The sequence below is a fragment of the Molothrus ater genome, chromosome Z (genome assembly GCF_012460135.2).
Source record: "Molothrus ater isolate BHLD 08-10-18 breed brown headed cowbird chromosome Z, BPBGC_Mater_1.1, whole genome shotgun sequence".
In the NCBI taxonomy this organism is placed as follows: domain Eukaryota; kingdom Metazoa; phylum Chordata; class Aves; order Passeriformes; family Icteridae; genus Molothrus; species Molothrus ater.
Window position 1 is genome coordinate 34,635,773 of NC_050511.2, and position 12,637 is coordinate 34,648,409.

The following is a 12,637-nucleotide window of genomic DNA, read 5'->3' on the forward strand; positions in this document are numbered from 1 at the left end:
CTGTTTAAATAACTATGATTTATAGTGTTTTTGAAGTATTGTAATTCTTAATAATTAATTCCTGATGTCTGTATTCCTTTCCTAGGCTTTTATAAATAACTTTCAAGCTGCCAAGGAAGCTTTTACTGAGGCAACTGTTCGAACAGCAGAGAAAGCAGCTACAGGTGTAAAAGGGTTAGCAGAGCGTAGTTCCCGTTTAGCGCTGGATATCAATATCAAGGCACCTGTTGTGATAATTCCACAGTCAGCAATGTCTGCAAATGTCCTGGTGGCTGATCTTGGTCTAATCACTGTGAAGAACCAATTCTTTATTGCTAAAACAAAAACACGATGTACTCTTCCACCTGTTATTGACTCTATGACGGTGAAATTGAGTGAACTGAAGTTATACAGGTAATGTAATGTCAATATTTTTAGAATTCATTTAATCCTTTTGGGATTCTTCAGGTAGAGAGCGTCAAGGAATAGTTAAATAAGTCGTTAATGGTTGCTGACTGGCTGACTATTATCTTGGACTATAACAACAAATGAATTTTTTTTAAAGCAATGAAAATGTATGGTTCAGGAAAAGGAGCAATCTGTGCGTGTTTAAATAGAAGCAAGTCATTGTTCAGGATAAATTTTGTAGTACTACAGAGTTACGCATTATTCATAAATTTGGGACAGGCTATACCTATTTGAATTAGACTGTTTTGATGGGATTTTCAAGCTATGCATAGCAGCAAAGGTCCTCAGTTAGACAGCCATTAAGAACTGTTTAAAAATGGTCCTTGGTGCAGGGGGTTCATGGAGGGAGCGGGAATGGAAGGGACTTTTCAAACACAGTTGGAGAGTATGGAAGAAAGAAGGACTTGCTCTCCACTGGAGAGCAGGTAAGAGGTCCTGACAAGAGTTTGTGTGTTGCATGCTTAGTATGTGCCTGATACCTCCTCCCTACAAAGGAAGGAGGTGCACTTGGTGGAGAAGGGCTTCAACTAGAGCTACTTGGAGTAGTATAAAGGGAGTTTTATAGTACTATTTAAAAGGATGAGGAAAAGACAGACATGTGTTTTTTAGAATGTGAAATATGTGAAAGCTGGCAGCATTTTACTTCTTTTCACAGATCTTACTATGAGCAAGATTCTTTGCAAACTGAAGTACAGTTGCTGCAGCCAGTCAATCTGGAAGTAGCTGTTGAACGAAATTTAGCTGCTGCATGGTATCATGAAGTTCCTGATATTGAAATATCTGGCCGGCTCAAGCCTATGAATGTAAGCACTTGTTTCTGAAAGCAACTGTTACAATATTTCTGGAAAACAGATTCATTTTTCTCTATAAAAGTTCAAGCTCAGTAGTTAAAGTATTGTTTGATTTTAAGACATAGAGATAGAACAGCTTTTGTTGTTTCATAGGTGAAAAGAAAATGAATAGATTTTGGTTCTAATTTAAGGTCTGTATTTCATCTGTGATATTCCAGGCAGACTTTGTACTATGAATTACTGTTGCTATTTAAAAATGCTTATTCTTTTATCTATCAGTGTCTTCCAATGAAGTATTGGAAAAGTTGGGGTTTATTGGTTTGTTCAGTAGCAGTGCTGAATTTGTACCTATGACAAACCTGAAGAGTTATTAATGACCTGCTGTGCCACATAGGCACTCACAGATCTATGGGGCCAAATGGGATTCATCCTAGCATGATTTAATTTAGCATAAAAAAAAAGTAAATTGAAATTTAATCAGAATATAATTTAAATTTAACATTAAAAATAGAAAGGTTGTGATGTGTGTGAGGAAAACCAATTTGCCATATTTTGAAATAGAACTCGTAAGTATTACTGTAAAGTAAGTATTACTGTAAGGTGCATTGTGACTAAATGCAGGTAAAAATTTTGGTCAACTGTAAGTCAATCTGTATGTGTACGTGTTCTGACATTCCAGTTTCTAAATTGTAACTTGGTAGGGAAAGTTCGTAGATGAAAACAAAATAATGTGTGACTGATTTCTGATTTCTAGAAATTACTGTAAGGAGTTTTGTGAATTTGAGAAAAATGTTCAGCGTCATAAACAGAGACTCAGATGAGATTAATTTGATTTATCTGTTTACTTGTAAGCCCAGATTTTAGTTACCAAACATTACGTGAACAGAGTTGTTCTGATGTCCATTCCAATCTTTTTTAAAGCTCATTCTCAGTCAGGAAGATATTACCACAATACTGAGGACACTAAATGAAAATGCGGGTGAAAGCTCTGGTGCATCAACAGCTTTCCCTGAATCGAAAGCATCAGCTAGTCATTCTAGTGAAATGCATGGTACTTCTCAGCACTCTGCAGGTAATATTTTCTAAAATTACATCATCCGGCATTTTAGGTATTATTGTCAATATGTGGCTTCTGTTGGAATTGCATTTAAAAATGGATGCCAGATTTATCTGTGTATACCAATAATGTAGAATCACAAAATAATAAAGGCTGCAAAAGACCTCCAGGACCATCAAATGCAACCTTTGACCAAACACCACCATGTCAATGGAACCATAGCACTAAGTGCCACGTCCAGGTCTTCTTGAATACTTCCAGGGATGGTTACTACACCACCTTCCTGAGCAGAAACTCTTCCTGATGTCCAGCCTGAACCTCCCCTCTCTCAGCTTGAGGCTGTATCATCTTACCCTGTCACTCATTAGGTGTCTGTGAAAAGAGACCAGCTGCCCATCTTGCTACAACCTCCTTTCAAGTAGTTGTGGGGACCATTAGGGCTCCTCTGAGCTTCCTTTTCTCTAGCCTGAACACCTCAATCTCCTTCAGCCACTCCTCATATAACTTGTGTTGCAGACTGTTCAGCAGTTCCATTGTCCTTGCCTGGACATGTTTCAGGACCTCAATGTCTTTGTTTTGTGAGGGGCCCAGAACTGGAAGCAGGATTCGAAGTGTGGCCTCACTTTCAGTAAAGGCTGAGTACAGGCAGGCAATTGCTGTCCTGGTCCTGCTGCCCACACTGTTCCTGATACAGGCCAGGATGATGTTGGCCATCTGGGCACAGCTGGCTCATGTTCAGACACTACTGAGTAGCACTCTCAGGTTCTTTTCCCCTGAGCAGCTTTCCAGACACTCTGTCCTCAGCCTGTAGCACTGCCTGGGGTTGTTGTGATCCAAGAGCGGAACTTGGCACTTCACCTCATACCATTGGCCTCAGCCCATTATCCAGCCTGTCCAGACCCCTCTGCAGAGCCTTCCAACCCTCCAGCATATCAAAACTCCTGCCCAACTTGGTGTCATCTGTGAACTGACTCAGACTCATTTGATCCCCTTATCCAAATCCCTAATATTAAGTTGTTAAACAGAAGTGGTCCCAATATTGAGCTCTGGATTCCACCACTGGTGACTATCTGCCAATTGGATATAATTCCATTCACTACCACTCTCTAGGTCCAGCCATCCAGCCAGTTTTTAACCCAGCAAAGAGTTTACCTGTCCAAGCTCTGGCCTGCCAGCTTCTCCAGAAGTATGCTGTGGGAGAAAGCATTGACTTCACTAATGCACAGGTAGTTAACATCTACAGCCTTTCTCTCTTAAACCAGATGAGTCATCTGGTTGAAAAAGGAGAACGGGTTGGTCAAGTAGGACCTGCCTTTCCTGAACCCATTCTGAAACCATTCTGGACCTGGATCCCGATCCCTTAGTTGTTCAGTTTGTGCTATGTGATCACACTCACGATGATTTGCTCCATAACCCTCCCCAGCACCAAGGCCAGGCTGACAGGCTTGTAGTTCCCTGGATCTTTCTTTTGTAGATGGGCATCACGTTGACCAATCTCCAGTCATCTGGGACCTCTCCAGTTAACCAGGACTGATGATAAATGATGGAGAGTGCCCTGGTGAGCCCCTGCCAACTCCATCATCACCCTAGGTTGAATCCTGTTTGATCCTATAGAATTGTGAACACCTGAGTGGCACAGCATTCACTAATTACTTCCTCATGGATTGGAGCAGGTTTCTTCTACTCTCTGACCCTGTCTATCAGCACAGGTGGCTAGTTGCCCAGAGAATAACCATTTTCACTCTTAAAGACTGAGGTGAAGAAGACATGAAGTACCTCAGCCTTTTCCTCATCCTTGGTGGCAGGGTACTCCTCCACATCCAGTGAAGGGTAGAGATTATTCCTTTGCCTGCTCTTTGTTGTTAACATATTTATAAAAACATTTATATATATATACATTTATATATATTTATTTGTATTTATTTTCCTTCACAGCAATGGTCAGATTGAGATCTAGCTGAGTTTTAACCTTGCTAATTTTCTCTGTGCAACTTAACAGCATCCTTGTACTTTTCTTCCAGTTGCCTGCTTCTTCTTCCAAAAGTCTCATTTTTTCCCCTGAGTTCCTCCCTATTCAGCCAGGCCAGCCCATAGAAACAGTCTGGTCCTGTGCCTATAAGATTTCATTCTTAAACTACATCTAGACTTCGTGGACCCCTTTTGTTTTAAGGGCTTATTGCCAAGGGACTGTCTGAACCAGTGTCCTAAAAGTCTGCCCTCCAGAAGTCCAAATTTTGTTGACACATTTTGTTTTGTATTGAAAACTGTTGTGTCATGGTTTCTGTGCTCAAGATGGCTCCAACCACAACATCTCCCACCAGCCCTTCTCTGTTTGTAAGCTGCAGATCCAGCAGGGTAGCTCCCCTGGTAGGCTCACTTCTCAGCTGTGTTGAGAAGTTATCTTCACATACTCCAGGAATCTCCTAGACTGCCTCCTCTCTGGTGTTGAATTCCAGCAGACATCTGGCAGGTCACAAGAACAAGGGCTGACAATCATGAAACATCAGCATCACATCATAGAATAGTTTATCCACCTCCTCATCCTGGTTGGGTGGTCTATAACAGACTCCCACCAGGATATCTGCCTTTTCAGCCTTCCCCTGACTGTCACCCATAGGCACTCAACTTTCTCATTGCTAGCCTTGAGCTCTGTACACTCACAACACTTCCTACTGTACAGAGTCTCCCCACACCTCTCCTTCCTTTCCTGTCCCTTCTGAAGAGCTTGTAGCCATCCAGTGCAGCACTCTGCTCATCCCACCACATTTCTGTCATTGCTTTCCTGCTGCACAGTGGCCTCCAGCTCCTCCTGTTTGTAACCCATATCGTGTGCATTGGTGTAGTTGCACTTCAGCTGGGTTACTGATTTTACTCCTAACCCTGGCATCCTACCCCCAGGCTCATCTTAAGTGAGCTTGGTCTTTTTCCCACCCCCCTGCAAACCTAGTTTAAAGTCCTCTTAACTCATGCCAGCTCATGGGCAAGAATTGTTTTTCCCCTTTGAGACGAATGAACCTCATCTGTCCCCAGCAGTCCTAGTATTACATCAGTTGCCTCATGGTCAAAAAAAGAAAATTCCACTGATGTCACCAGCCTTCAAGCATTGTGTTCATCAGGGGGGTTCTCCTGTTCATTTCAGCATTCTTCCCTGCTACTGATGGGATCAAGGAAAACACCACCTTATGCTCCTGTGCCTTCAACCAGTCATCCTGAAGTCCTTTCCAATTGCTGTAGGACTTTTTTCCTCAACCTTCTAATTGCCAACCTGTACAAACAGAAGTGGGTAATAATCAGGGGTAATAATCCTCTACTGAGTAATAATCCTCTACTGACTCAGTGTAGAGGATCTCACAGAATGACAGAATGGGTCATGCTGGAAGAGACCACAGCAGGTCATCTGGTCCAACCCCCTTGCTCATGTAGGGTCATCCCAGAGCACATGGCGCTGGATTGTGTCCAGGCAGTTCTTAAATATCTCCAGTGAGGGAGACTCTACAACCTCTTTGGGCAATCTGTGCCAGTGTGTGGTAATCTGCACAGTAAAGAAGTTCTGTTTGGAACTTCCTGTCCATGACTTTCTGCTCTGTCCATCTTACCATCCACTGATCCAGGCAACACTCACAAGTTTGCCAGTGAGGATGTTGTGAGAGGCATTATTTAAAGCCTTGTTGGAGTCAAGGTAGACAATAACCACTGCTCTTACCTCATCCATCCAGGTAGTTATAGAAGATATCATGTTGGTCAAGCATGATTCCCCTTAGGTGAATCCATGCTGACTACTCCTTTTTGTCTTTCATGGGCATAGAAGAGATGGCCTCCAGAATGCAGCACTCCATCACCTTTGCAGGGATTGAAGTGAGGCTGTCTGGCTGGTAGTTCCGTGGGTTCTCCTCCATTGCCCTATTTGAAGACTGGGATGACGTTTGGTTCCTTCCAGTCCTGAGGCATCATTCCTAATCACCACAGCCTTTCAAAAATGAATGTGTGCAGTCAGCTTTCTCAGCATTCATAAATGTATCCTGTCAGGGCCCTCTATATGCATTCCAAGTAGCTTCACCTCACATCTCCAATGTATTTCCTACTTATGTGTGAGTAGTGGCAGAAGCTCTTCATTCATCTATGGAGGTCTCTTGCCCCTTTGCCTGATTTCTTGCTCACTGGCCTGCATTGGGATGCCAGTTCTTGAGCCTGGAGGAAGTGATTCTTAGGGGAACAGCCCCTGCTGTTCCCCCCTGCTTAGGGGAACAGCCCCTGCTTTTGAGGGCCTGTTCCCACAGATTCTTCCAAGAGAATTCTCTGAAGTGGCTGAAGTTATTTCTCCTGAAGTCCATGGTTGCACTCTTACTTGGTGCCTTGTTCATTCCTCACCCAATCTGGAACTCCACAATCTCATGATCACTATCCAGCCAAGGCTGCCCCCAACCTTCACATCCCCCACAAGGCCTTTCCTGCTGGTTAGTGTGATGTCAAACAGCTACAACATTCCTTGTGGGATCCTCCACGATCCGTGACAGGGAGCTGTGATCAATGCTTTTGAGCAACCTGCTGGGCTGTTCGTGCTTCAGAGTGATGGCTCTGCAGCAGATGTCAGGGTAGTTAGAGTGGAACCAGGGTTTGTGTTTCTGAGGCTGCTTTGTGCTGCATGTCAAAGGCCTCATCCACTTCTTTCTCCTGCTCAGATGGCCTGTAGCAAACACCCACAACAGTGTCATCCCTATTGGTGTGCCCTTTTATCCTGACGCATAAGCTTTTGACTTGCTCGTCATCCACCACAAGACAGAGCTTGATACATTCTGGGTGTTTGCTCACATAGAATGTTTTTCCTAAACAGAATATTGCCCTTCATGACAACATTCCAGTCATGTGAGTTATCCCACCACATCTGTGTAATAGCAATTAGGTCTAAGTCCTTTGACTGCACTTCTCGTTTCTCCAGTTTGTTTTCCATACTGTGTGCATTAGTGCACAGGCACATTATAGAAGTATTTGATTGTGCAAAGGGATGCCCCCTAGTCTGTCTTGTGGTTACGTCTTCGGATGCTTATATTCACTGAAAGTATTCTCTCTTAAGCCTCCTTTTGCTGCTTGAGTGGTCACTGTAGTTCTCCCCTTCCCACACCTTATCTCTGTCAAGCCTGGCCCTGTCCTCATTTCTCTTCAAATCTAGCTTAAAGCTCTCTCAACAAGCCCTGCTAATTCCTGAGCTAAAGCCCTTTTCCCCTCTGAGACAGGAAAACTCTGTTTGGTGCCAGCAGGCTCAGTGTTCTATAGCCTGACCAATGATGAGCAAAACCAAAATTCTGATGGTAACACAGAATTGCATTACCAAGGTATTCATCTGCATGATTTACTTGACAGGACAGAAGAGAACACAACTTGTGTCCGAGATCCCGCCTCTTGGTAGTACCTCTTACCTGAGGCCCAGGAAGGCAAGCAGACCTGTGGGATGGGTCCAGCTGGCATGCAGGGCCCTCAGTTCCTCTCAGAAGAGAGTTGCAACAATTACTTTTCTTTCTCTCTTTCTTAACCTGAAATTGTGATGTGTTTGGTTGACTGACTTGCTTTGGGCAACTCCCCAGGTAGACCTTCACCTTCACTATCATTTACTTCACCCTCAGATTCTGGAGCCTCATACCTATTTCCTAAGGTTACCTGTGAAGGCAAAGGAGATGATTCTCCTGTTGCCCCCAGCAGGCACCTATTTCCATTTACCCCTTGTCTTTTAGATCCCCTCCCTCTGTCTGATGACAAGAGGCTCTCACCATGTAGGCCTCACTTAGGAGAGCTCCTGGGCCCTGCCAGGTCTCCCATCTCAGGTTTCCCTGACTCAAGAGCCTGCCAGGCTCTTTGAGGTATTTTGCCGTGCCAGCTGTAGCCGCTGATGCTGCTCTTGTGGTTGCTGTCACTAAATACCTCCTTAGCTGATGAGGTTGGTTGGCTGCTAGTGGACCTATTATCTTGACATTGTGGTTTGAGCAATATCTGACAGTAATAATAATGAATAGGGGCAAGTGAGCCACTGAAGTGAGTTTTGGAGCATGACATGTAATGTAAAGGTCTTGTTATCCTGGCCATAATGCAAGGCAGCACTTAAAAGTCTCTTGACTGCATTTGTTAACATCCCAACTTTGGAAAGCTACCATTTTACTCTCTTTCCTTTATATGGTGGTTTCCTTGCTGTCCTGATTTAGATCTGTTTGATGACACCCCTGAAAGTTGTTCTTTTTTGATACATGTCACTGCCCATCGACTCAGCACACAGTAGAAAGAAAAGCAAGTAAAGAAAGCCATCTTTTGTTGAACTCCTTTATTACACATGAAAACCAGCAACAATGTGGCAGATGAACAAATGAGGAGGAAAGTAAATTTGTATTCTTTGTAGCACTCTTGCACACAGTAGTGTTAACTGGAAGTTGTACATTTGAGTTTTAAAGATGGTAAAAATCTCATGTTGAATACGTAAGGGGTGAATATAAATTTTATATTCTCAAATGTGTGATTTTGCCAAAAGTAGTTACATAAAGTATGATAAACATATGCTAAGTGTGAGTGGATTTACATGTGGAGAAAAAACTAAGTTGCTGTCTTTATGGTCATAAGCGAGGATATTTTGTTGTGTTTTTTCCTTATTTGCAGTCAGGTAATTTTCTAAATATTAACCATTTTTTTGATTCCTAAAAGGTGTAACTGTTGTGACATCAGCTGTGGTGGAATTGCATTCACCTATGAAAATAAAAACAACACTAAAACTGGACTTCAGATTTGACTCTCTGACTTTAGTGTTGTATAGTCCAAATGCAAAACAGGTAAATATAATTTTGTTTACAAAGAGTAATGAGCACCTTTAAGATTGCTTAGAGTCCTCGAAATTCTGAACAAGAATAGCTTAATTTGTGACAGAGAAAGTGTGTTCTAGCAATAATAATAAATGTGAGGGAAATGAGAGAACAGCTATTTTATCTAAATTTCTTGGCAGATACTACAGGATATAGAATAGCCAGTGGTAGCATGTAATAGGTAGCATCCTCTGTCATCTGACAAAAATCTGATGAAAATTTCTTTTAATTTAAAATATAGTTTGGGAAGAAAAATATGCAGAGGAATGAAATATATTAATTAATTACATGTAGAGATGGGTACATGGACACACACAAAATGGTGGGGAATGATTCTTAAATTTGTCAATAGGAATACATTTATATTCATCTTGGTTTAAACTTACAAAACTTGTCACTAGATTTCTGACTAAAAGCTTGTAAGTTATTGTAAAGTTAGGTCTCTCACTTATGTTGACTTGCTTTAGAAAGATGATAGAAGGGCAAAGCTTTGCATTTTGAAAATTTCGTCTTGTATGTGGTTGTGGTTGTTTGTGGTTATCAAGCTAAAGATCCCAACATTTTGAATTATTAGTGGGTTTATTTAATTTATTATTTTTGAAAATATCATCAATTAAAGTAAAACTGTATATCACACCTATTTATTATTTTTGCTACCCATAATGAAATCTACAAATGTTTCATTTAAACAGGTTAACAGTTTGGATCAGAGAGATGACCTTTTGAAGCTTGCAGAGTTTAAATTAGTTCTCATGTCAGCTGCTCTGAAAATGCTATCAGATGGTTCAATGAATGCTTCAGTCAAACTGGCAAACTGTACATTAGATGATAAAAGACAGGCCATCCAGAAGGCTACACCAAGGTCTGTAATTTTACATAATTTACTGCTTATTGGAGTTAGACAGAGTTCATAATGTTTACATTTCATTAGTATTCTGTTAAAACTGCAATTGTTTTAGTGTAGGAGTTCTTAAAGTACTTATTTCTGTGCATGTATGTGTTTCACATGCCTTTTGTTCCATGTTTTTGTGAGAGACCAGTGCTAGATACAAAAAATGAAATAAACTGAACTTTAAATATTAATTTAACAAATGTGCATAGAAAACAATTCCACTTTCCACTTTAATGAAGTTCTAAGTAAGACTGAGATGATGTCTCATAAATAGTAACAAACTTCAGTAAAATGTAGTGCTTTTGATATGTAAACCTACATACATACATACATACTTACATGCATACTTTTGATATGTAAAGGAAATATGATGGTTTGTCTTGTTAAATTATTAACATCTTTAGTTACCAGTATGGGATTCCAGTTAGTTTTAAAGTTACAAAAATTTAGTGCTGCTGTTTTTATCAGTCATGTTCTAAAATTATTTGCATTGCTTTTTAAATTCAGTCTTCTTAATGTATTGCATCTGGAATGAGAATCTTAAGTGTTTTTCAGTATTTGTAGCTGGCTTTTTATTGTTTCCTTAAATACCTCCTTAATTGTGTTTCAGAATGGTGGAAATGAAACATGGATTTGAAAAGAAAGTTATGGTGGATGTAAACTACAAACAGGGGAGAGATGGCACTGCTCTTGATGTTATTGTTCAAGAGATATACCTTTGTGCAAGCATGGAGTTTCTACTTACTGTAGCAGATATATTTCTAAAGGCTAATGCAGAAAGTGCTGCACAAAGAAATCTCAAACAGCAGTCATTACCTGTAAAGGACCAAGGTATATGCCAGTATACACTTCGAAATAGTTTAAAATCTGCATTTGAATATCAGCTCAGTTTTGATATTGTAATACATAAAAAATACAGTACTCTTTTTATGCTATTTCCTATGTTTATATGTATAGAACGGCTTGTAACCATTGATATTGCTTTCTTTGCATCATGGAAACAGATTAATGACCTTTAGTATTTCTTTCCAAATGAAGTCTTGTCTTACTAGAGAAAGAGGATACCTAAGAATGTATGTTTAAAATAAAATGGGATTAATAGAGGAGCATATTATATATATTGTGCTTACATGTGGAATTGGCCTGCCTGATGCTGCTGCCTAGAAGTGTCATTTCAGTTCTCCAGTGATGTGCATTTCTTCCTACATCAGAAAATAGATTTTTAGCTTGAGTACCTGACAACAAAAATTGGTCCATTACAGCATCAGAGCAGGAAATATTCTTTTTATGCTTCCAGGCTCAGATAGTTGTCATCAGAGACCAAAGAGCTCTGGTTCTTTGGTGGTGTTTTCCTGTGCTCTAAATATTGTAGTTGTGTCCCTCTCAGCCAGGCCTTTTGTGATTATTTGCTGATGATCAAAGTCTGAACAGAAAGGAAGTCTTATATGAAAGTGTATTTTTATTGCAAGTGTTTACATTAGGCATCAATAATGCTGCATTATTCTCCTGTGGGAAAATGAGCATTTGCTACTCCAGAGAGCAGAAAATGTGCCCAGCTTTTTTGTAAAACTCTTATCAGAGTTGGCAGATGTAGGTATGGAGTGAAGCTGATACATTTGTTAATGTCAGAGATAGTAACAGTGGTGATACTTGTCATTTTCATTCAACAGTGGTTATCCTTTTCATTTTGACAGAGAGACTTTGTGGAGTCTTCTGTTGTATCCAAGACTAATTAGATATTAAGTGGTTTTGTGTCTGCAATGAAGAGGCTAGAAATGTCAGTTGCAGGGATCTACAGATTTGCTAACAGTAGTCATGCTAGGTCTTACCCCTGAGTAGTCAGTGCCTCCCTATAAGTTACAAGAATTAAATAATTATTGTAATTATTGTTATTAATTATAAAAATTAATTATATGAATAATTAAATCAACAAGAAAATAATTGAGATTTAATCTTTGAACAATTAAACTAATCTTATTTATATTTCTGAAGCATCTGTGCAGCCTGTATCTACAATGGAAATGAACATTGTTGTTAAAAATCCAGAGATTGTGTTTGTGGCTGATTTAACAAGAAGTGATGCTCCTGCATTGGTGGTTACAACACAGTGTGAGGTCTTCATTAAAAATAGCCCTGAAAGGTACAACATGACAGCTGCTGTTAGAGAAATACAGATGAAAGCATGCCCATTTCTTCCAGAAGAAAGGAAAGGGAGCATTACTACGGTGAGTTTGCAACCATGCTGTGTATTTAAAAGGTGCTGTGTAACTTATAAGGTGCTGTATAGCTAAAATTACAGATTACAGATAACTTCTGCAATGTTCATTATTAAAATGTATACTACAATATAGTACTAGAGATTTACAGTATGAGTAAAATTTTGTGGCTAACATTTTGTTGATTTTATTCTCTTTTGCCTGATATGCATAAAGCATCGTCTTGATCTGTGGCATTGGGGTTTGCTTTGTATGACAAGCTACAATGCAGAGCCCCAAGGAGTATAATGTTATCTTTCATATCACGTGTAAGCCAAATAAATAGAATTTTGCAAGCATATGCTATGTCAAATGCCATATAATAAGTTTGGAGTGCTATCAGTCAAAAACTTTGTGTT

At 40.2% G+C, this 12,637-nt stretch overlaps 1 protein-coding gene across 5 annotated transcripts in view; it reads left to right on the forward strand.

The window, feature by feature from the left end:
- Nucleotides 1-12,637, forward strand: part of VPS13A (vacuolar protein sorting 13 homolog A) — a 108,267-nt gene that overhangs the window by 46,787 nt on the left and 48,843 nt on the right. For all 5 annotated transcript variants that reach the window (XM_054518017.1, XM_036403891.2, XM_054518016.1 and 2 more), the window contains exons 33-39: nt 86-393; nt 1,103-1,250; nt 2,160-2,310; nt 8,977-9,101; nt 9,824-9,993; nt 10,634-10,854; nt 12,016-12,248. In XM_054518017.1, the coding sequence (XP_054373992.1) occupies nt 86-393; nt 1,103-1,250; nt 2,160-2,310; nt 8,977-9,101; nt 9,824-9,993; nt 10,634-10,854; nt 12,016-12,248 (1,356 nt within the window). The remainder of the gene's footprint in view (nt 1-85; nt 394-1,102; nt 1,251-2,159; nt 2,311-8,976; nt 9,102-9,823; nt 9,994-10,633; nt 10,855-12,015; nt 12,249-12,637) is intronic.